Source organism: Oryctolagus cuniculus, chromosome 7 (genome assembly GCF_051225735.1).
Source record: "Oryctolagus cuniculus isolate XC-2025 breed Fujian yellow rabbit chromosome 7, ASM5122573v1, whole genome shotgun sequence".
In the NCBI taxonomy this organism is placed as follows: Eukaryota; Metazoa; Chordata; class Mammalia; order Lagomorpha; family Leporidae; genus Oryctolagus; species Oryctolagus cuniculus.
This window is the reverse complement of record NC_142873.1, coordinates 147,252,825-147,277,449: the sequence shown is the minus strand read 5'-3', so window position 1 is coordinate 147,277,449 and position 24,625 is coordinate 147,252,825. Positions and strand designations below refer to the sequence as shown.

The window sequence follows — 24,625 nt, the reverse complement described above, 5'->3', positions numbered from 1 at the left end:
CTGCCTTCTATGCCCTGAAGCTGAATACTAGTCTGAGATATTTAGTAAAAACCGCCCACGGTGTGCTAAAATGATCCTGACCTGCTGATGAAATTTCCGAGCTACAAAAGACCTTAGTGATCGGCATTAAGAAACAGGTTCTTGGGTTAAACCTAACGACCCAGAAGTAGTAGAATGTAATGTTTCTCATTCATAATTAAATGTGTACTTGGCCCAATTTTCTTGCCCACAATGCCTCTGATTGCTGAAGGAGGGAGGTGGAGAATAGGGTAAAATCCTCTAAGTTCTGTGCCTGGTACCATGGTGTCCAAAACTGCTCCGTGGGGGCTCAGGCTCAGAAGAGCAGTGACACCTCTGAAATGTAACAGATAGATGTCACATGTATATTTCCTGTAGTAGCCACTAATGCCAGCTTTGGGGCTCTGCTGTTGATAGTAGGCCGTTGAAAGGAAAGGAAGGAGGAAACTTTTTTTTAAGAACTTAAGGGTAAATTATTTGGCCTTAGGAAAACATTGGAATCATCAACATGTTTAAACTGGAATTATATTAGTGTGTTTTGAAATCAAGGGCATAGCCCTTGAAGGTGTGACAGGATCTGTACTTGAGGTGGGTAATAGTGGTAATTTTGAGTTTATTTAGCTCAATTTGTATAAATTGTTCTCTGTTGATTTTAGAGTTGCCTTCTTAGATTTCAGATTCAGTGTTAGAATGATTTTGCCCCTTGAACACTGAAAACACTTAAAAAAATGGTACAAAATCTCATTTAGAAGAACAAACAAACATGAAATGTCATAATGTTAATGCTGTGATTTCAGTCATAAATTAGAGTAGCAGTTTATAGTAGATACTTGTCTGGTTGTATAATTTGTATTAATAATTAAAGTCTATTTTAGCTAAGTCATTCATGAATGATTAAGTTCCATTTGTGTGTTTCCTTTGGGAAAAAAATGTAAAGATTACAGCCGAACTCTATTATTTACTAAGTGGTTATTTGCCAACTACCTTGAGCATAACCACATTTTTACCGTGTCTTACAGGAAAATACATCTTTATTTTATTTCTTGGGTGTTGTTAAAAAAGTTTTAAATAGCGGCCGGTGCCGCGGCTCACTAGGCTAATCCTCCGCCAAGCGGCGCCGGCACACCAGGTTCTAGTCCCGGTCGGGGCGCCGGATTCTGTCCCGGTTGCCCCTCTTCCAGGCCAGCTCTCTGCTGTGGCCAGGGAGTGCAGAGGAGGATGGCCCTGCACCCCATGGGAGACCAGGAAAAAGCACCTGGCTCCTGCCATCTGATCAGCGCGGTGTGCCGGCTGCGGCGGCCATTGGAGGGTGAACAAACAGCAAAGGAAGACCTTTCTCTCTCTCTCTCTCTCTCTCTCTCACTCTCACTCTCTCACTGTCCACTCTGCCTATCAAAAAAAAAAAAAGTTTTAAATATACTTCTGCTATTCCCCACTGCCTCCCATAATTTATGTTAGCAATAATTAGATACTTAGTAACCATTCTTCTGCCAATCCACTGATTTGTCCAAATGGCTTCTTAGGTAGAATCGTTAATAAAATTTTGGTCATTGAAGAAGTATAGTGGTCAGTTCTCTGGTTTAATTATTTTAGCAAAGTTTGCTGTGTTTATCAACTAGTTCTCTAAATTTACTGCCCCTTGGAATAAACCCTTAACAGAATTCTAACTATGAATGTTAAATGTATGCATTCAAGATCAAGGATCCCAGGGTATTTGCATTAATCACTCAAACAGGTGTACAGATCGCAGGGGGTCACATTGTCTACAGAAACTGTCCTTTAGAGGGACAATCTCAAGTAGTTTTTTAGATGAATTCATGGTAAGGTGAATGCTTCTATCTGTGTGCTTACATATACTTAGGATTTTGGTTGCAGCAGTGGATGGATATTCTAAGAAGATGGTAGTTGTTGGGAATCAAGACATAGGCCCTGCAAGGAGTCTTGGTTCAGATCCTAGCTTGTTGACGTGGCTGTGGTGAAGTTACAGTCTCAGATCTGCCTCCTGTGAATGGGATGGGGACGTGGGAGGCTGAGACTAGCAGCAGTGCTTAAGCAGTACATGTAATACAGCAAGCTTGCAAAAGGTCACCATAATACTTTATCACACAGTCAGTAAGAAGAAAGATCATTGGATAATTCATAAGACACCTACCTCCCTTGCTATCTTAGCCTTAGCAATAGAGCTCACTTTTTCTTTTTTTTTTTTTTTTTTTTTTTTTTTAGCACTCTGGAAGGGATCCAGAGATCTTAGCATTTAATGTGAAGGTTACTTTTTCACAGATTAAATGAATGACCAGTCATTCCTGTTTTCCAGACCAAATACTTTGTTTGAGAAAGCTTCATCGATCTTATTTCTCGATTATGTGTTCTCTCGGTTTTCTGGACGCTCCTGTCATGGTTGCTCACAAGCGCTCTTGTTGAGGTCTTCGCAGTTGAGTCGCCTGTGTTTTAGGTTGTGAGGTTCAGGCAGCACACAGGCTTCCTGAGCTGTTCCGTCTAGCATACAGCTGCATCTCCCAAGGTGTCTTTCACTATTGATTGTCTTGTGAGAATCTCAAGATTTTGAAATCAATAGAATTTTTGAGGCTTTTCACCAAGTGAAAATGATGGTAAGGTCTTAAAGGAAGCAGACTTTTAGTGCATCTTTTTTTGAGAATTTTACTCCTAAAAAGGCATCTTGTGTGCCTCTTTTTTATTTTTAATCTAAATTTTTCTCCCCTTGCTCTTTTTTAGTGACAAAGCATAAAGGTACTGAGAAAAGAGAATCCCCTTCACCAGCACCGAAACCTAGAAAAGTAGAATTATCTGAATCAGGTAAGTTTTGGTTTTGGTTTTTAAGAACTGCCTTTGGTTTTACACATTCGGTCAACCTCTGGTTGAAGATGAATTAGGTAGGATACTGCTTAGTGGGTAAGAACTAAATTCCAAAGGCAGACAGACCTGATTGGAATCCCAGCCTCAGCATTTAACTGCTTTTTGTTTGTTTTAATGAACTTATTTCATCTGAGTCATTCATCTCTGAAATTTGGTTAGTAGGATTTTTGACAATTAGCTGAAATAATGTTTATGAAATGCTTGACACCTAACCTGCCCTGGAAGAAATGGCTAAGTTAGTTTACTTCATCCTTTGAATTGGCATTGTAAGCTCTTTGTCTACACTTGATCTTAGCCAAAAGGCCGAGAAGCAATAGCTCTTTGTCTATAAAAATTATAGTAGTTGTATTACCTGACCCAACCAAATAAAGGTTCGGGATATTGTTCTGTGCGAATACATCAGCCTTCCCATCTGCAGAACTAAAGAAGCACTTTCTAAACGCATCTGTCTTTCAGAAGAAGACAAAGGTGGCAAAATGGCTGCAGCAGATTCTGTGCAGCAGAGACGCCAGTACAGACGACAGAACCAGCAGTCTTCATCTGGTATGGATGTACTTCTTTTGTCTGTACTTCCTAATTTATTTAAATTTAAATCCACACTCTGAAACCTCCTGACTGCTGACAGTAATGCCACAGGTTGAAGATTCTACATCTGACCACATTTGCTGGTTCACAATCAAAATCCAGGCCCACTAATTGAGTAAAGGTACCCTTGGGCTGTGTTTGTAAGGTATCTGTGATACATAAATGGATTTTTCTTTTATTTTAGAATTTTGTCCATCCCCAAGATACCTCATTATGTGTATATAAATATTTCCAAATCTAAAAAATTCCAAATGTTAATATACTTCTGATCCCAAGCATTTGGGATAAGGGATATTCAGCCTGTACTTAAGGTGTGTAGTGAGTGAACCTGCTTAAGAGAAGTGATGCATCTGCTGGCATAGAAACCTTGGCAGCAGGCAAGATTATTTATTATCATTTTTCTTTTGTTTCAGATCCTTTCTTAAAGTTTTAATGAGTATATTAATAAAAAGGAAAGTTGATATAAAAAATATAGTTCTTTTCTAAATCCCCCATCTTAACCCTTTTTTTTCTTTTAAGATGTACATATTTATTTATTTATTTGAAAGGCAGTCACAGAGAAGAGGTGGGGGGGGGGGATCTTCCATACACTAATTCACTCCCCAGATGGCCACAGCAGCGAGAGCTCTGCCAATCTGGAGCCAGGAGCCAGGAGTTGCTTCCTGCTCTCCCACGTGGGTGTAGGGGCCCAAGGACTTGGGCCATCTTCTACTGCTTTCCCAGGCCATAGCAGAGAGCTGGATTGGAAGTGTAGCAACCGGGACTTGAACTGGTGCCAGTATTGGATGCCGGCACTGCAGGCAGTGGCTTTACCTGCTATGCCACAGCGCCAGCCCCGTCCCTTTTATTCAGAAGTTTTCTGTGCATGTGTAGGTATTGGGGAGGGGGAGGCATACAACCAAGTTCAAGCTGTAGGTCATGTTGCCTTCTCTTTTAGAGCTTAATGTATCAAGAACACCTTTTCTTTTTATTATAAGAATATATCATAGTGTATTGAACTAGCTGTCTATTTGGATCTTAGGTGGTTTCTGGGTTTATGCAGATAATCTCAATAATCAGAACTAGGATTGTTTCATTAGTTTGTACACAGAAACCTAGTTTTAAACCATACTAATCTTATGTGCTGACTTTGATATCACTAAATCTAGACACTACTGCTTTTTTTAAAAGATTTTACTTTATGTATTTGAAAGAGTGGTGGGGGGTGGTGTCTTGCATCTATTAGTTAGTTCACTCCCCAAATGGCCACAACCACTGGGTCCGAGCCAGGCTGAAACCAGGAGCCTGAAACGCCATCTGGGTCTCCCATGTGGGTGGCAGGAGTCCAAATACTTGAGCCATTTTCTGCTGCTTTCCCAGTGCATTAGCCGGAAGCTGGATGGGAAGCAGAGCAGCCAGGACCCCAAAGTGGGATGCTGACCACTGCGTCACAACTCCAGCCCCTACTTTTGCTTTTCATTTAAAAAATGGAAACCAAGCAATCCCACAGTGGCAAAGTACTTAGAATCACAAGAATCAAATAATTCCTGAGATGGATTTTAAGCTTCACTATCTATTTGGAAAATGAACGGACTTCTTGAGATACTTGGTCCGTCTTGTTGGATTGGAGCGTGGAAATTATTTATCTTCCATAAAATGGTTATTATTTATACCCACTTGGCTTTTATATCATCGATCGTAAGTTGACACTGCTTCCAAGCAGAACTGACAGCTGGTGTGCCGGCTTACGTATATGCCCCATCCACTTTGATTCAGAACATCTGGACAGCTTCTTGAAAGCCCAGGCCTAATGTAGTTTTTTCTTTATAATTACAGACTCTGGCTCCTCTTCGTCCTCAGAAGATGAGCGACCCAAAAGATCCCACGTGAAGAATGGTGAGGTAGGCAGGCGGCGGAGACATTCCCCTTCCAGGAGTGCCTCTCCCTCACCACGAAAGCGCCAGAAAGAGACTTCCCCTCGGTAACGTTTTTTCTTCAGTGGTCTTCATGGGTGCTTTATATACTTGATGAAACCTTGGGTTATGTTAGAAGCTGGTTATCACCTTCATGTCTGCACTTGGAGAAGATGGGTTGGATGTAGTTTGGTGTGGGAGGGATATGTTTTTGTTTCTTGCTTTGTGGATTGTTTTTAGTATTTAACGAGTACTGGGTAAGTTTCAAACCACCCTGTCATCTGTGTGCATGACTAAAAGAATAAACTGGTAACTCACAGCGTTAGCTCCTGAATGTCTTTGAACACTTTAGAAACTCTTCAGCAGTGATAATTTAACTCCATCAAAATGAATACTTTAGTGAATGAAATTCTTGACATTTGTTTTTCTCCACTGCTCTCAGGATGCAGATGGGAAAGCGATGGCAGTCGCCAGTGACCAAAAGGTTGGTTAGACACAACTTTGTGAACGAGGGCTCCATATTGGAACTTGTAGCAGCTTGGTTTCCTGTTTGCTGACCTTATCCCATTCTTAGACGCATCATGGCTGTGGAGAAGTTCCCAAGTTGTTGGAGCTGTTTTTCTTACACGTCAGATGACTGATAGGGAGATTGTTGAGATGTTCACGTACGAACATTTTTCTGAAAGGATAGTATGTGTTCCTTAGATTCGTGGTGACTTGAGTGAGGGGACAAGAAAAAGTTCTTAAGAAATACAGTGTGGAGAATGAAGGCTTTGGCACTGCTCAGTCTTTGCAGTAATGGAGAGGTGGTTGCTTATCTTACTGAAACCTTCTGACCATTACGTGTCCACATAACCATAAAAGAAGAGCGTTGTAGAGACAAGTGGCACATAGACCCCTAATGCAAGCCCTTCTCTTACGTGAGCAGACAGAGGTCCAGGAGGTAAAATGAGTTTCTGAGGATCATATGGTGACAAGACTGAGTCTTGGACCCATATCGCTGAAATCATCCGAGAGTGTCTTAACCAGTTTTCTGCTAGGGGAGCAGAGCAGGGCTGGGGTGGGGGAAAGGAGGGGAGTTTTCACTGCCATGAAGTTTCTAAGTATTTGGCCTTGCTGAAGCTGTCCTGTTGTTCTTTAATGGCTCAGTTTTTATTAAGAGTGTTTTCTTGGAAAGGCTTTTTGGAAACCATTGGCAGTGTTTGTGGTAGAGCAAAGCAGGATATTGGCACCGTAGAGGAAACTTTCTTTATAATACAATAAAAAGTAAAAACCTACAAACGATAAATCTGGATGCTAAAGTGTAGTGACCTCTGATTTGTATGAAATGCTTCAGAGTTAAATTGGTGGTACGATTTCTTCTCTTCTCCCAGTGGCGAAGCCAACACTAATAATGTGCATTACCTGCTTCAGGGTGTCTGCTCCTTATTTTAAAAAAGTCTCAAGTTGTACTAGTGACTTAATGCCATCAGATGTTTCGGATTTAGAGATGGAGGAAGACTGATTTGGAATTGTGCTTCAGTATCACACTTGGAAGGGAAATAGTCTCAGGAATTAACACATGAAAGGCATTTCAGGATTATCTTTTGTGTAGTTAACAGAACTTTGCTTAGTTCAGGGGAACAAGACGTACTCATCTTGAGAAAATAATACCAGATTGACAGGAAACATCAATCCTGTCCTAGGCTAAAAACTGAAAACCAGTTCCTTTATTTGACTATTTTGTTTATATAAACTTAAAAGGTGGCAAACTGGGTTGGCATATATTTTAATAATTTTGTTGTGGACCAGCGCCGCGGCTCACTAGGCTAATCCACCTGCGGCACCGGCACCCTGGGTTCTAGTCCTGATCAGGGAGCCGGATTCTGTCTCGGTTGCTCCTCTTCCAGGCCAGCTCTCTGCTGTGGCCAGGGAATGCAGTGGAGGATGGCCCAAGTCCTTGGGCCCTGCACCCGCATAGGAGACCAGGAGAAGCACCTGGCTCCTGCCTTTGGATCAGCGTGATGCGGCTGCCATTTGGGGGGTGAACCAATGAAAGGAAGACCTTTCTCTCTCTCTCTCTCTCTCTAACTCTGCCTGTCATATAATAATAATAATTCTGTTGTGAGTTTGCTGTCAGTCTGGCTGACTGACGAGTCTGACTTGTACTTCTCAGGTGTGCTTTTTGTGTTGGTTAAGTGTGCAACTGTTCAGAATTAAGGTTTTATGGTTCTTAATTGTATTTTGACCACATTGCTCTCAGGATAACTTTAGTGCTTAGCCAAGTTTGATTGGTCATCTAGATAATCTTAGAAAATTCAGAATTTAGAGCAGTGACACAAGAGGGGAGTCATAAGCCACAGTGACTAGCAGACATTCAGATCTCTGTAGCAGACTCCAGTGCAGTCTTGCTAACAAGGAGTCAGCACAGCTCACTGCGCCTTAGCCCAGCTGCTGGGTGGTATCTGATTCTCTTCCCAGTTGCTTCTGCTGTCAGGCAGTGTTTTCAAACTTAGCATCCTGTGTTATTCAGAGTGTTTTATATCATGACCTAGGGCACATGATAGGTGCTAAAACAAGCATACAATGGTGTGCCTCTCTCAGCCACAAGTAAGACTCTTAATTTCTTATTTTTGTTAGTATTTAATACTAGTTCCTACCCAGCGTCTTCACTAACGGTCTTGACCTGTAGTTTGAAAAACATCTCTGAAACAGGTAGTAACTATTGCTGCCCTTTGGGTTAATGACTGAAAGGATGTCTTCTGGGTCTTCTATTACCAATGCCACTGACTCAGTCAACTCTTTCATGTTCCGTTTAGTGGTAGACGGAGGAGAAGTCCCTCACCACCACCCACCAGAAGGCGGCGCTCTCCTTCTCCCGCTCCTCCTCCGCGACGGCGCAGGTCTCCTACACCACCGCCCCGACGAAGGTACTGTGTCCCATATGCTCAGTTAGTTAGCGGAGCTCAGTCTGTGTGAGTGAGATAACTTAGTAAAGCAGCATTACTCAGCTAGCATTAAAGAACTCAGTTAATATGAAAAGTTCAGAGCACACAAATCTATAGAGAAAGACAGGTTAGTGGTACCTGGGTTCGGGTGGGGAGAGGTTGATGTTTACACAGCCATATGAATGGACTAAAACTGTTGAACTGTGTGCTTTTAAAATTGGTGAATTTTATAGGACTCATTTTATGTGACTCATGTAGCAGTAAAAATGTTAAGTAAATGTGCTCATACTCTGGTGGTAACAAAGAAAAAGCACTATCACATTCAAGAAGCTTTAAGTAATCAAAGTCTGTGTCCAGTTAACATGTTCAAGAAGTCTTAATGTGTGTTATGGTAAATTAAAAATTTGTTTTGCACCAAAATAAACTTTAATTATGAACTTTTTGAAAGGCTCTATAATGGCCATGTACTTCCTGGATACCTCTGTAATATGTTCACATATTGTAAACAGTCTGCCTATTAGAAAATATAAGACAAACTCAGAGTCATTCTGTGAAGTGACTGACCATCACTTCAGTGTCGATCAGGAAAGCAAGATTGAGGAGTGGTTGCAGATCCGTGGGGACTGTGGGGACCCAGGATGCTGGGACAGGAGGAGGACATTCAGTATGGGAAAACGGGGTGGTGGTGCTGGTGTTTCAGTTAATGCTAAGTGCTGAGGTTAATTTGATAGTTTTTGATGGCTTTGTGTAGTGATAGATTCACATGACTGAGTTGCACATCTCCACTAATTTTGTAGCTCTTCTGTAAGTCTAAAATTATTATTATTTTTTAAATTTTTTATTTTTTTACGTGAAATATTTAGAGAGAGGAAGAAGCAGAGCTCCTCCATACACTGGTTATCCATACCTCCCCCTCCCCCCCCCCCCCCCCCCCCCGCCCCGAGATGGCCAGAAATGGCTGGAGCTGTGCAAATCTGGAGCCAGGAGCCTCCTCTGGGTCTCTCATGCAAGTGCAGGGGCCCAAGCACTTGGGCCATTTTCCACTGCCTCCCCACATCCCCCGCCCCCACCATAGCAGGGAACTGGATTGGAAGTGGAACAGTTGGATCTTGAACCAGCGCCCATGGGGGATGCCAGCACTGCAGGCAGCAGCTTTGCCCACTATGCCACAGCGCCAGCCCCTAAAATTATTTTAAAATAAAAGGGGAAAATGTGGGTTTGGGGCAGGGGTGTGATTTGTTTGGTTTGTTTTTTAAGTTTTATTTATTTATTTGAAAGGCAGCATGACAGAGATCTTCCATCCACTGGTTTACTTCCCAAATGGCCGGAACAGCCAGGCTGAAACCAGGAGTTGGGAACTCTACCTGGGTCTCCCAGATGAATGAAGTCCAGTGCTTGAGCCATCTTCCCCTGCCTCCCAGATACATTAGGGCACTGAATTGGATGCAGAGTAGTGGGGACTGCAGTCAGCACTCCAGTATGGGATGCATGCCCAAGCAGTGGGTTAACTTGTGCCAGAATACCTCCCTCCCCTCAAAGATGGTTCTTTTTTTTTTTTTTTTGGACAGCGTGGACAGAGAGAGACAGAAAGGTCTTCCTTTACCATTGGTTCACCCTCCAATGGCCGCCACGGCCGGCACGCTGCGCTGATCCAAAGGCAGGAGCCAAGTGCTTCTCTTGGTCTCCTATGCGGGTGCAGGGCCCAAGCACTTGGGCCATCCTCCACTGCACTCCCGGGCCACAGCAGAGAGCTGGCCTGGAAGAGGGGCAACCAGGACAGAATCTGGCGCCCCGACTGGGACTAGAACCTGGTGTGCCGGCGCCGCAGGTGAGCCGCGGAGCCGGCCTCAAAGATGTTTTAATGACCTTTCTCAGCTACATTGCTAAGCAGTGTCGTGACTGCCTCCACTCTGTACTCAGCTGTCGTCACCAGAGTGACCTTGCTTTGCAAGTGGTGGTCTCGTTTTTCAGGTGAGGAAATGGAGGTTCAGAGTTATTAAATTATGCCCAGATGCAACAGTGGAAGTGTAGCCTACCACATTGGCCCCAAAAGGCTTATTGTAAAGTGCCTCTTAAGCAGGAATTTGAGTTCAAAATCTGAAGAAAGAGCAGCTTGGACACTTGGGCTTAAAAGTTACATTGGAGGGGCTGGCACTGTGGCGCAGCGGGTTAAAGCCCTGGCCTGAAGCTCCAGCATCCCATGTGGGTGTCAGTTCAACCCGGCTGCTCCACTTCCAATCCAGCTCTCTGCTGTAGCCTGGGGAGCAGTGGAAAATGGCCCAAGTCCTTGGGTCCTTGCACCTGCACGGGAACCCGGAAGAGTCTCCTGGCTTCTGGCATTGGAAGGCACAGCTCTGCCCGTTGCAGCCAGATGGGGAGTGAACCATCGGATGGAAGACCTCTCTCTCTGCCTCTCCTCTCTCTGTGTAACTCTGACTTTCAAATAAATGAATCTTTTTTTAAAAAAAAAAAGTTATATTGGAGTCTTAATTCCAAAGAAGCAAGTGGCAGTTGTGTTGGGTTACACATGGAGGAGAAGCCCTGGACTTTGGCGGAGATGCCTGCTGCCTGGCACTAGGAGCAGGCTCTTCGCAAGTGGTCTGGGGCTGCAGCCATGGTGTTCTCTTCCTGCAAACCTCTGAGCTGATTCTGTACAGGTTGTGTTCCATTTAAATTCTTAAAATAGCAAGTTTCTCCATTAATCAGAATGTTCTGTTTTGTAGTCTGAAATAAGTAGAAATCTTATTAGTAGTTTTTTTGTTGCTTTTTACTTTAAATGAGAGTAAAGGGCTAGTGTGTCCACTTACAAATGTACCCCTTTGCCTAGGGCTAATTACAGAATGGCCATAGCTGCTGGCTTTTTCTTTTTTCTTTTTTTTTTATTCAATTGCCGGACGGTCTGTTGGGCCTTCCAGCTGAGCTGATCTGTGTTTGTCCTAGGACTCCTTCTCCACCGCCACGCCGGCGCTCGCCTTCCCCTCGGAGGTACTCCCCTCCCATACAGAGGAGATACACCCCTTCTCCACCTCCCAAGAGAAGGACGGCTTCTCCTCCTCCCCCTCCAAAACGGAGGGCGTCGCCATCTCCACCACCAAAGCGGCGAGTCTCGCATTCTCCACCTCCCAAACCGAGAAGCTCGCCGGTCACCAAGAGACGCTCGCCTTCGTTGTCATCCAAGCATAGGAAAGGCTCTTCGCCAAGCCGCTCCGCCCGGGAAGCCCGCTCGCCACAGCCAAACAAGCGGCACTCGCCTTCCCCTCGGCCTCGAGTTCCTCAGACCTCCTCCAGCCCTCCACCCGCGCGGAGAGCACCGTCGTCCTCACCCCAAAGAAGGCAGTCTCCATCTCCAAGTACTAGGCCCATTAGGAGAGTCTCCCGGACTCCGGAGCCTAAAAAGACAAAAAAGTAAAAACATTTGATGCTTCTTGCTTAGGGATATTTGTTAATCTTGTCATGGTTGGAAGCTTCCCACCGCCCCCAGCCCTCTGGGGTATTTTTTTATTTTTGTGTTTTACACAGAAAATACGGGAAGGAATAAGCTGTGAATACAAACTTTAAAGGCGGATTTTAAGTGTTATTCACAGATCCTTTTCCATTTTCAGGATAGTTCCCAATGGCGTAAACTTAAGTGCCATAGAATTTTTTAGGTTCTTAGTGGTAACGGTTTGGGGAGTGTGCTCCCAGGGTCATTGCTGTGTGGGAGACTGCACGAACAGTCTGAAACCGAAGGGAAGGAGTTGATCTTGCTGGGTCACACTAGCAGTGTCACTGGACAGTGCTGTGGGGGACTCGGTGCTGTAAAGTTCGTTAGCAGAAGCAGCTAGCAAACCGAGTGCTGTGAAATGGCGGAAAGGCTGTGACCTGCTGTGCGTTGTCATCGGTTATTTTTTCTTAGGAAGCGATGTCTGTCCTTGATGCTAAATGCTTTTTTTCCCCTCTGTCTAGGACTGCCTCTCCAAGCCCACAGTCTGTAAGGAGGGTCTCATCCTCCCGATCTGTGTCTGGATCTCCTGAGCCAGCAGCTAAAAAACCTCCAGCACCTCCGTCCCCTGTCCAGTCTCAGTCGCCCTCTACAAACTGGTCACCAGCGGTACCGGTCAAAAAGGCTAAGAGCCCAACACCAAGCCCGTCACCGGCAAGGGTATGTATCTGGTTGTGGACATTTCTCTGTGAGTTTGCAGATGATCACATTAAGGGAGAGAGCACCACTGGTTATTAAAATATGGAGAATAAACTGGTTTTTTGTCTCTGTGAGTCAAATTTGATCTTGCTCTGGTTTCTGTATTCTATAAAGTCAGGGGTTAGAGTCCTATTTTTAATTAGATTGACTGAGTTGTGCAAGCCAAACTGATCGAATCGTGAGGACTTTTATTTTCTGTTTTAAAGATTTATTTGTTTGAAAGGCAGAGTTAAAGAGGGATATTCCATCCACTGGTTCACTCCCTCATGGCCACAATAGCCACGGTTAGGCCAGGCCGAAGGCAGGAGCCTGGAAGTCTTTCCGGGTCTCCCACCTGTGTGCAGGGGCCCAAGGACCTGGGCCATCTTCCACTGCTCTCCCAGAATCATTAGCAGGAAGCTGTATTGGTAGTGGAGCAGCTGGAACTTGAACTGGTCCCCACGTGGGATGGTGCTAACGGTGGTTTCACTCACTGCGCCACAGTGTGGGCCCCCTGAGGACTTCTTAAATTGCTTAGAAGTAATGGAATTTCAGAATTGTATACTAGGATTGAAGAGCCAGCCTTTCACCTGAATTTGCTATGTGGATGATTCCCAATTTATGATGTTTCCGCTTACAGTTTTTCAACTTTATAATAGTACAAAAGGGATATACCATTTTGAGTTTTCTCAGGCTAGCATTCTGGACAGACATCTGCTTCTCACTTTCCATGTGGTTTTGAGTAAACTAGATGACATCTTCAATACTTTACACTGAAGTAAGCATTATTTTGGGTGATTTTGCCCAACTGTTGGCTAATATAAGTGATCTGAGTACGTTGGTGATATGACAAGCTGACCTCCGGTGCTCTGTAAGTTAGGTGTGTTAAGTGTATTTTCTATATAACGCTATTTCCAACATAAAGTATAAGGTTTTACAGTGTTTAATGGGCATGTAACCCATTTTAAGACAGGGGCATCTGTCTGCAGTGAAGAGCAACTGGCTACTCCCACTCTAAAGATGGGAGGTAGAGACTTGACGTTCATACAGACATGTGTTAGACTAACAGTAGGAACCATTAAGTCTGCTGCATGTGGCTTCATGTAAGGTGTTTGGGCAAAGTGTAAGAACCATTTACCTTGAAGTCCCTTTGCTGTTCTTAGAAGCTGTGAATATTATCTTTGATGTCTGTGTTTCCCACCTCTAGGAATACTTTTTTTTGTTTTTAATTTTATTTATTTGAAAAGTAGAGTTAATAAAGAGGGAGTGAGAGAGTGAGAAAGATGATCTTCCAATCACTGGTTCACTCCTCAAATAGACACAAGAGCCAGGGCTGGACCAGGCTGAAGCCAGGTCTCACTGTGGGAGCAGGGACCCATGCACTTGGGCCATTTTCTGCTGCTTTCCCAGGCACATTAGCAGGGAGCTGAATCCGAAGTAGAGCAGCTGGGACTCAAACCAGTATCCATATGAGATGCTGATGCTACGAGCAGCAGCTTGACCTACTTGGACCGCAGCACCGGCCCCATCTAGGACTTCTTGATGCTGACTGGCCGTGGGCCCTTTTCTCTCCCTGAGTTGAAATCCTGAGCCCTTGAGGGGCTAAGATGTTCAGTTGAACCGAAGTTTAGTCAGACTATGATGATTGCCCTTTCCTGGATTTCTAGAATTCAGATCAAGAAGGAGGTGGAAAGAAAAAGAAGAAAAAGAAGGACAAGAAACACAAAAAGGATAAGAAGCACAAGAAGCACAAAAAACACAAGAAGGAGAAGGCGGTGGCAGCGGCGGCCGTCGCGGCTGCTGCTGCCGTCCCCCCTGCAGCTGTCACTGCTGCCACGACCACCTCAGCACAGGAGGAGGCAGAGGCAGCGCTGGAGCCCAAGAAGGTAAGTGGGCGCTGAGACCGTTCCCTCTGGAGAATCAGCGAAATCCTTTTTGCTAATAATTGGTTCTCAGCTGTTCCGTATTCTGGTCTGTTTCCCTCTGACCTGCCAAGAGCAAGAATTTGCCAGGAAGCTTAATGGAGTTTTTTGTTTTTAATGACTTGATCAAATTCACACAGGCTAGAGGCCAGCCAGCTAGAGTACGGTCACGTGCGTTGTAGTCCTTCCAGAGCTGCGCAGTCATCGCCACCGTTCACTTCTGCTCGTTGCTGATCGTCCTGCCAGTGTCCTGAGTCTTAACTGTGACCGCTGGGTTTCTTTCAGGAGACTGAAAGTGAAGCTGAAGATAACCTTGATGACCTAGAGAAGCACCTGCGGGAGAAGGCCCTGCGGTCCATGCGGAAGGCTCAGGTGTCCCCACAGTCCTAGGTGGAAACGTTTGTTAGGATGTACATTTTATTTGGTTTGTACGCAATTCAATTTCAAAATTGCTAAAATGTGTTTGAGCTTTAGACTATAACATTTGTTGTAATAATTGCTAGGTTGAAGTTCACCATGTAAAAAAAAAAAAGGGCATGGATTTACATTGCAAAAGGTGTCCACAGTGTATTAGTGACATTCTTTCATTGACAGCTGACATACATTCATTTAGAGTGAAATATTTTAAGCCAAAAAAAATCTCCTTTTTAAAAAAGGGGGTTTAAATATTGTTGGCATTCTTATGGTTCCTTTAAATGCCCCTGGCTATTTCCAAAGGGGTTCCTCTTTCACTCTTTTTTTTTCTTTTTTTTTTTTTTTTTCTTTACCTTTTCTCATTTGAGTCTCTTACCACCCATGTAAGTTATGCTTCCAACCTCATGGTTTGTAAGCTTGCCCAGAAATAAGACCACTGTTGAACGACACAAAAGTTTAAGTGAGTATTTTAATGCCACAATCTTTTCTGTTGCCTGTGGAGTCTCTGCTGAAGTGAATCAGGATTGGAGCTCTCGGAAGAGACAGAAAGCAAAGCCACGTCATTTGCCAGGACACTGTGGGTCTCTGTCCAAGTGGAACAAGTTGATTTGGAACACTGGAATTTCATTCTATTCTGTTCTGGGGTGTTCTTTTTTTGTTTGTTTGTTTTCTTTCTTGTAAAGGCAATTAACTAGTCCCAGGAAGGATCCTTCAGTTATATAAAATTTTGTTTTATGAAATGTCATGGCTCCATCATATTTTTGTCTTGTTCTTCCAATTGGTATATACAGCTTTCAGAGCTCTTGTATTTGGAAGGCTGGAAGGGCCCGGACTTTGAAATAGTGTCTTGGTTTCACTTTTTTTTTGTTGTTTGTTTGTTGATTTTTTTTTTAAACTAAAGCTATATAAAGCTTGTGGATTAAACAGAATAAATTTCTAAATTTAAAATTATGTACCATTCACTTTTACTTGTCTTGTACTGCAGGAAACTTGCCTTGCCTAGATCGTATAGTGGTGGGGTAGTAGTTGGGCAAGGGAGTGCAGGGCACATTAATCATCGCTGTGATGAGTACAGCAAAGGCAGAGGGCAGGGTGCACTGTGGGAAGTGGGGGGTCAGGTTTGACTACCCAAAGTTCAGTTGCTTTTGCATGTAAACGCCAGCAGAGCAAGGTGTTGCGTGTGGAGCCTGGAACTGACAGCACTCAACAGCGAGACAGCAGCAGACATTTGAAAGAAGGAAAAGGAGATTTTTGAAACCAGGAGTCTAAACTGATAGATGAGTCATTTGATTTTACTTTTTAGCAGAATGAAAGGGGACCTCACGTCTTCATTTCAGGAAAACCCGCAGGTTTTGTTTTTGTTTGTTTTAAACCTAAAGGACAGGTGGAGTAAATGGATGCTCATCCTTCCTGTCCTCTGGGGGTGGTGGTTCCAGCACCCACCTCCCTCCCACCAGAGATGCCCACACCTGCTGCTTTTTTTACTAATGAGAAAGTCGACAGAACAATTGTTTTTTCAGCTACTTTTGTTCCCCTTACTGGGTGCAGATCCGTGGATGAGGAAGGCGGACTATACTCTCAGTGGTCTCAGGTAACAACACGTGTCCTGTTTCCAAGGTGGAGGTTGTCTACTTGGTCTTTCCATTACTAGCAAACCAGTGATGGTCGTTGGCACGGCTGCATCTGTCCAACCAGTCATTCATTCCATTCATTCACTTATCAGTTGTGTCTCAGTAGACCGTGGTTCTTCCACTCAGTGAGCTTAACAGTAACTTCTGTTTTGCTAATTTGAATATTCAAGTCTCAGTCCTAATTTTTTTTGTAAACTGGACCTCAGTAGGCTTTGGCTTAATTAGGTCACTCTTTTTTTTTTTTTTTTAAAGATTTATTTGTTTATTTGAAAGAGTTAGAGATCTTCCATCAGCTGATTCATTCCCCAAATGGCCACAGCAGCTGGAACTGGGCCAGTCCAAAGCTAGTAGCTTCTTCCAGGCCTCCTATGTGGGTGCAGGGGCCCAGTGACTGGCCATCTTCCGTTGCTTTCCCAGGCAGCTCAGCAGGGAGGGTGGATCAAAAGTGGAGTCTGGGGCCGGCACTGTGGTGAGTGGGTAAAGAAAGCTTCCACCTGCAGTGCTGGCATCCCAGATGGGCACCAGTTCGAATCCTGGCTGCTGCACTCCCAATCTGGCTCTGTGCTATGGCCTGAGAAGGCAGTGGAAGATGCGCCAAGTCCTCGGGCCCCTGCACTCGCTTGGGAGGACCTAGAGGAGGCTCCTGGCTTCGGATCAGCACAGCTCCAGTCATTGCGGCCAACTGGGGAGTGAACCAGTGAATGGAAGGCCTCTCACTCTTTCTGCCTCTCCTCTGTGAGCTCTGACTTCCAAGTAAGTGGATAGCTCTTTCTTCAGAAGTGGAGTACCTGGGACACCTGCACGGCTGGCGGTGGCTTTACGCACTGTGCTGTAGAGCAGCACTTTTCCACGTCACACCTCCGCTGGGGTTCTGAGCAGAAGCACTGGTTTGCCTCCTGGAAGGAATGCTACCAGCTCGCCCTGAACCCACTGGCTGCTCTTTGACTTTGATGGGTCCTTTCCAACAAGTGGTCTTGGCTTTGTTTTTGCTAGGTGGCCTGACTACGTGTAATCCCTAGTCAGTCCCTCGATTCTCAAGGCCCCTTTATGAGTCCACACTTCTTGAGCTACACTCATCCAGAGCTACATTCATCCAGTGCCTTCTTGGAAAATGCCATCTGGATGTTTAGAAGGTATACCATACCAGAGTTGCTGTATCCAAAACCAGGGTTTTTCTTAGACCATCCTCTGGTCTTCCCGGTCTTCAGAGCCGGTGAGACAGGAGTTACCACTTCCCGTGCTGGGAGGGCTGCACTGTCCAAGTCACACAGCACATGCCTTTCCACTTGCAAGTCAGCTCAGAGGCCTGGTAAAACCTTCAGATAGCAGGGCGGGTGCTGTGGTGCAGTGAGTTAAGCTACCACCTACAAGGTCACCATCCTATGTGGGCACAAGATCAAGTCCCGGCTCCTCAGCTACCTGCCAGCTCCCTGCTAATGTGCTTGGGAACCAGCAGAGGGTGGCCCAAGGGCAGGAGGCCCTGCACCCACATGGAGACCTGGAAGGAGTTCAAGGCTCCTGGTTTCAGCTTGGCGCAACCCTTGCTGTTGTAGCCGTTTGGAGAGTGAAGCAGCTGATGGAAGATCTCTCTGTCTCACACTAAAACCCCAAGTTCTTAGTATGGCCTGCAAGGCCGGAGGACGGGCTGAGTGCTTCAGCCACCTGATGGCTGCTCACGCTCTGAGTCACACTGGCCGCCTTGGCCCTTCCAGACTGGCAGAGCTCATTCTGCCAGGGCCTTGGTGTCGGGCCTGCCGTTCCTTCTTCCTGGACGCTGCGTTTCCGTACTTGCTTTTCCTCCTACTCGCCCCCTCCCCTCTCCCGAGGTTGGTGTGTGGAAGTTGTTTTTCCCTAGGATGACAGGTTTGGTCCCTGGGGATGTGGTCTTTGCAGGAGCATCCAGAAACACAAATATTTGATGAAGAGATGCCTGTAAGGAGCTGCCCTGTGCCTGCCGGCTGTGCTGGGGTTGAGTTTGTAAAGCAAACGAAGACACGGTACTCACTGCCCTCCGAGCACTGCCAAGGGCGCACGCACGGGCCGCTGGACCAGCATTTCCACTGTGGTTGGGCCAGGTCTCTTGCCCTTGAAGTGTCCCCTGAGAGTCGTTCTTGCAGATGTAATTGCACACATAGAGCAATGAGACCAGAGAAAGAAATGTGACACACCCATTTCCAGTAGTGAAGGCGAATTTCAGGAATCATATCCCTGGCAAAGATACGCAGTGTTTTTTCTGATGTATCTAACACCATAAAAGGCGCCATTTAAAATGAATTGTTAGACAAACAGGCCAAAGCCAGGAGCTTCTTCCAGGTACAAGGTCCCAAGGACTTGGGCCATCTTCCACTGCTTTCCCAAGTGCATTAGTAGGGAGCTGGATCAGAAGTGGAGCAGCCAGGACTTGAACCAGTGCCCAAATAGGAGGCCTGCACCACAGCACTGGCCCCCTCTACAAACTTTCATTCATTAATCCATTTGAAAGAGGTGACAGATCTTCCATTTACTGATTCACTTCCCAAATGCCTGCAACAGGTGGGGCTGGGCCAAGTCAAAGCCAGGAGCCAGGAACTCCATCCAGGTTTCCCACACGGGTGGCAGGGACCCCAGTACTTGGGCCATCATCTACCTAGGCAGGACTCATTCCCAGGCCTGCGAACATGAGAGGATGTAGGTGTCCAGGTGACAGCTAACTCCACTGCAGAGGAGGACCCCCAAAGAACTTGGGAGCCCCTTGTAACCACGCATCCTGCAGTCTGCTCTAAGTCGTCTCTGGTGTCTGTCACATGATGTCTGGTGCAAGGTCAGTGCTGGGCTGTATCGTGCAGGACAGCAGTCTACATACTCCGCGTGGGTGCAGGTTGGTTTTTCAGAATCGTTTCTGTCGTGGTTGCTTTTATCCATGGATATGAACCGACTGTGTACCCTGAGACCCGTGTGTGGGAGTCTGACCATGCCAAAATTTGTTTCTGTTTGGAAAAGAATCAGTGTGTGACCTTCTTAAGGTAACTGGTAAATGCAGATCAAGTTAATATCGGGCCTCCTGCCACCTTGGTAAAGAACCAGCGTCTCTCAGTATCTGTCTAGTTCCCAGTATTCCAACAATCACGTGAGATGGTGATGCAGAAACACTGCAAAGAAGTGCAGCTACAGGAGCAGGGGGTCCGGCTGTAGCCTGTTACCCTGGGAAGTCCAAGGTTAGAAGCTGGACGTTGCACGCATTCATAGTTTGTGGGTCCCAGCTGGGAAAAACCAGCTCTGAAGTCCTTGAGACTGACTTACCTTTTCAGAACTTAACTTCCAGAATATTCTTCACTTGAAAGACCCCTCTAGCTCTGGCCACACCTTGCCCGGAGACCCACAGGGACTCATTCCTCTGCCCTTGCTTGGCCTTCCATGGGAACCTGGTTTCAAAGAAAGGTGAATTGATTGGACCTGAAACAGGATTTTCCAAAGCTCTCGGCAACAGCCTTCGTGTGGCTGTCAAGGGGGCGACCCTTCTGTGTCGAGGTGGAGAGCAGGGGGAGCCGACGTAGCCCTGTGGGCAGAGGGCTGTGGACACCTGTCCCAGTGGCAGCAGAAAGGAGGGTGACCACTGGATGACAGCGCTGTAAGGGTTTGCAGACCACACGTGAGACCCAGGAATGAACTGGGACATCTGTGGGTCACCTGAGTGTGAATGAATGGCGTTTAGTAGATCAGGTGTTTCGGGAAAGGTGTGTGTGCGCATGTGCCGGTGTGTGTGTGCGCTGGGCTGCATGCTCACGGGGTTCAGAGGACACAATGGGAACCCCTCCCTACAGCCCGGGTTTCAGGTGCCCTGCGCAGTCCTTAGCGAGCGCTGCCTGTCAGACTGCTCTGTGAAACACCAGTAGTGCCTGCGTTTGTGAAATTGTAGGGGCCGGCGTTGTGGTAGCAGGTAAAGCCACCGGCTGCAGTGCCAGCATCCCATGTGGGCACTGGTTTGAGTCCCAGCTGCTCCACTTCTGATCCAGCTCTCTGCTATGGCCTGGGAAAGCAGTAGAAGATGGCCCAAGTCCTTGGGCCCCGACACCCACGTGGGAGACCGGAAGAAGCTCCTGGCTTTGGATTGGCCCAGTTCTGGCCATTGGGGCCATTAGGGAAGTGAACTGGCGGATGAAAGACCTACTGCGCGCACGCGTGCTCTCTCTCTCTCTCTCTCTCTCTCTGCCTTTCTGTAACTCTGTCTTTCAAATAAATAAATAAATCTTAAAGAATTATAAAGGAGCAGGGTTCTGTGGCTCAGCAGTTAAGACATGGCCTGGAGGGCTGTTGGCTGTGGCAGTGCTAGCATCCCATATGGGCGCAGGTTCGAGATCTGGCTGCTCCACTTCTGATCCGTCTCTCTGCTGTGGCCTGGGAAAGCAGTAGAAGATGGCCCAAGTCCTTGGGCTCTTGCACCCTCATGGGAGACCGGGAAGAAGCTCCTGGTTCCTGGCTTTGGCTTGGCCCAGTTCTGGCCATTGCGGCCATTTAGGAAGTGAACCAGCTGATGGAACTCTGCAACTCTGCCTTTCAAATAAATAAATCTTTTTTTAAAAAAATGACTAAAAAAAATAGTAAAAAGACATGGCTGGGGACACTGCATCCCATATCACACACAGGGCCTGATTAGAGTCCCCACTCTGCTTCCCATCCGGCTTCCTGCTAGTGTGCACCCTGGGAGGCAGCAGGTGAGGGCTCAGGCACATGGGAGATCCAAATTTAGTTCCTGCCTTCTGGCTTAGGTCTGACCCAGTCCTGGCTGTTGTGGGTGTTAGGAAGTGAACCAGCATTTGGAAGATCTCTCTCTCTCGAAACTTGTTTTAAGAAATTGGGGGGGGCCGGCGCCGCGGCTCACTAGGCTAATCCTCCGCCTAGCGGCGCCAGCACACCAGGTTCTGGTCCCGGTCGGGGTGCCGGATTCTGTCCCGGTTGCCCCTCTTCCAGGCCAGCTCTCTGCTGTGGGCCGGGAGTGCAGTGGAGGATGGCCCAGGTGCTTGAACCCTGCACCCCATGGGAGACCAGGAAAAGCACCTGGCTCCTGGCTCCTGGCTCCTGCCATCGGATCAGCGCGGTGCGCCGGCCGCAGCATGGCGGCCATTGGAGGGTGAACCAACGGCAAAAGGAAGACCTTTCTCTCTGTCTCTCTCTCACTGTCCACTCTGCCTGTCAAAAAAAAAAAAAAAAGAAAGAAAGAAAAGAAATTGAGGGAGCATGAGCTTAGCCTAGTGGTTCAGCACCATCCCACCTTGGAGTGCCTGGGTCTGATTCCTGGCTGGCTCTGGCCATGCAGACGCTGGGAGGGAGCAGAGATGGCTCAAATACCTGGGTTCCTGCTCTCCACTTGGCTCCTGGCCTTGGCCCTGTCCCCTGCCGGCCACTGCGGGCATCGGGGAGATGCCTGATGTCTAAGGAGGGGTCCCAGACACTGTCCCCCCATCAGGGTCACAGTCACCCAGCTGTCACTTCTCGTAGTGGAGGGGAAGGCAGGCCCCATGAGGCCGGCAGGAAGGCTTGGAAGTGGGTAGAAGCAGCTTTCGTGGGTACTGGTGCGGGGAAGGGAGGCGGCTTAGGAACAGGCTGGGCGGGAGTGGCCTCCTAACCCCTGGGGCCCAGCCACCGGGGCTCTGCCCAGTGCACAGGCTGGGCAGCCTGGGCACCGACGGGGAGGAGGCCTCAGTCCATGCTGAGCCCACCCAGACCGCTGGGAGCCACACCCACCCACGCTGTTTGTTGGGGCTCCGACCCCACAGTTCTCCCTGTAGCTTCTCTTTGACTGCTGCCTGCAGTGTTCTTGTCTCGTAATGTCCAGATCAGTTTCAGAATTTTAGATGGATTTAATATGTTTTCTAATTATTTTTAAAGATTATTCATTTGAAGAGCAGTTACAGACAGAGAGGTCGGTTTTCCATCTGCTGGTTTACTCCCAAAATGGCTGCAACAGCCGGAGTTGAGCTGATGCGAAGCCAGGAGCCAGGAGCTTCTTCCAGATCACCCATGTGGATGCAGGGGCCCAAGCACTTGGGTCATCTTTCATTGCTTTCTTAGGCCATTAGCAAGGAGCTAGATTGGAAGTAGAGCAGCTGGGACTCGAACCGGCATCCATGTGAGATGCTGGGGTCACAGGTGGCGGTGGATTTACTGGCTACACCATAGCGCCAGCCCCTGCAGTCCTATTTTCTTACCTGATCATTAAAACCAATTGTTAGGGGGCTGGTGCTGCAGTGTAGTGGGTAAAGCCACCGCCTGCAGTGCCAGCATCCCATTTGGACACTGGTTCGAGTCCTGACTGCTCCACTTCCGATCCAGCTCTGCTGTGGCCTGGGAAAGCAGTGGAAGATGGCTCAAGTCCTTGGGCACCTGCACCCGTGTGGGAGACCCAGAAGAAGCTCCTGGCTTCAGATCTGTGCAGCTCCGGCCATTGTGACCATCTGGGGAGTGAACCAGCAGATGGAAGACCTCTCTCTGTCTCTGTCTTTCTCTCTCTCTCTCTCTGTAAATCTGCCTTTCAAATATATAAATTAATCTTAAAAAATTGTTAGGTGTTCCCTTGTATTTAAACTTGCCTCTGGGCCGGCACTGTGGCTCACTAGGCTAATCCTCCACTTTTGGTTCCAGCACCCCGGATTCTAGTCCCGGTCGGGGCGCTGGATTCTGTCCCGGTTGCCCCTCTTCCAGTCCAGCTCTCTGCTGTGGCCCGGGAAGGCAGTGGAGGATGGCCCAAGTGCTTGGGCCCTGCACCCCATGGGAGACCAGGAGAAGCACCTGGCTCCTGGCCTCGGATAGCGCGGTGCGCCGGCTGCAGCAGCCATTGAGGGTGAACCAACGGCAAAGGAAGACCTTTTTCTCTGTCTCTCTCTCTCACTGTCCACTCTGCCTGTCAAAAAATAAATAAATAAAAAATTTAAAAAATGAACTCACCTCTGTAGGCAAAAAAGTAGTGATGGTACCCCCCTCCTAGGGTTTGTGTGAGGACTGAGGGGGATGGGCAAAACACAGGCCCCGCCCCCATGGTGCTCAGGGCAAGCGGCAGGAAAGGGAGTGAAAGGCAGGGATAAGACCGTGTGGTAGGTGACATGGTCACCAGTAGAGTTCTGCAAGCAGCTTCTTGGTCTGACATACACTTGCTGTGAGACCCGGCCTCAGTTTCCTCTTCTGTGAAATGGGCATTCACTGAGATGATACTTGTACAGGGCTTGGCCCACGCCTGGCACATCACAAAGACTCCACCAATAATTTTTTTTTCTTTAAAAAGATCTGTTTGTTTGTTTTTAAGGCAGAGTTACAGAGAAAAAGAGAGAGAAAGGGAGACTTCCATTCACTGGTTCATTCCCCAGATGGCCATAACAGTCTGGGCTGGGCTCATCTGAAGTCAGGAGCCAGGAGCTTCTTCCGGTCTCCCACATGGGTGCAGGGGCCCAAGCACTTGGGCAATCTTCCACTGCTTTCCCAGGCGTATTAGCAGGGACCTGGATCAGAAGTGGAGCAGCCAGGACTCGAACTGGTGGTGTCCATATGGTATTGCCTACCTGCTACGCCACAGCACCAGTCCCCAGTGAGAGTCCTGACATAGTCTCATCAAGTCCTGGATACAAGCAATGGCAGGATTTCCCTCCACCACTCATTAAACCACGTCGCCCTCTCATTGGGAGGCGCAGCTGACCTCAGAGAGGTCGGGAGTGTATGCGGGCGGTGGGCGTGTCTCAGACCTGGGGTGCTGCACCAGCCCAGGCACCCGGTCACCTGCCAGCCGCTCAGCTTCCCGCTCCTCCGTTTTCCCCGGCTCTGCTCCGATTCTTCCACTAGGTGGCGCCTGGGGCCAGGGTGGCTGCCGTGGGAGCTGCCGCCTGGTACCAGCCTGACTCCTCCACTCTTCCCCTCTCTTGCCTTTCCCCTCCGCGCTCAAGAGTTCTCTGTGGGCTTCCAGAGCTTCCAAGCCACAGTGCCGTGGCCTTGGCCGGGGGTCTCCATCTCGCTCCGGTGCTCGCTCGCGGTGGGAACCTCGCTTTCTCTGGAGGATCCAGGCTCTGGGAGGTGTCCGTGCTGCAGGCTGCACAGCTGGGTTCCTTTTGGAGCTCGTTTGCTTATTTTCTCTGTTTGAAAGGCAGAGCAGCAGCAGCAGAGAGAGACAGAATCTTCATCCCCTGGTCCACTCCTCAAATCCTGCCACAGCTGAGGCTGGGCCAGGTGGACATTGGGAGCC

At 47.4% G+C, this 24,625-nt stretch overlaps 1 protein-coding gene across 48 annotated transcripts in view; it reads left to right on the top strand.

The window, feature by feature from the left end:
- SRRM1 (serine and arginine repetitive matrix 1) overlaps positions 1–15,742 on the top strand; it is a 28,671-nt gene extending 12,929 nt beyond the window's left edge. For 13 of the 48 annotated variants that reach the window (XM_089299169.1, XM_070079072.2, XM_051856676.3 and 10 more), the window contains 8 exons: positions 2,752–2,832; positions 3,349–3,435; positions 5,293–5,437; positions 8,168–8,278; positions 11,237–11,701; positions 12,242–12,437; positions 14,123–14,341; positions 14,663–15,742. In XM_089299169.1, the coding sequence (XP_089155295.1) occupies positions 2,752–2,832; positions 3,349–3,435; positions 5,293–5,437; positions 8,168–8,278; positions 11,237–11,701; positions 12,242–12,437; positions 14,123–14,341; positions 14,663–14,767 (1,409 nt within the window). In that variant the 3' untranslated portion in view covers positions 14,768–15,742. Of the gene's footprint in view, positions 1–2,751; positions 2,833–3,348; positions 3,436–5,292; positions 5,438–5,811; positions 5,854–8,167; positions 8,279–11,236; positions 11,702–12,241; positions 12,438–14,122; positions 14,342–14,662 lie in introns of all 48 variants that reach the window. The other 35 variants (XM_051856674.3, XM_008265663.5, XM_008265662.5 and 32 more) reach the window with 5 other exon arrangements.
- Positions 15,743–24,625: the final 8,883 nt, after the last annotated feature.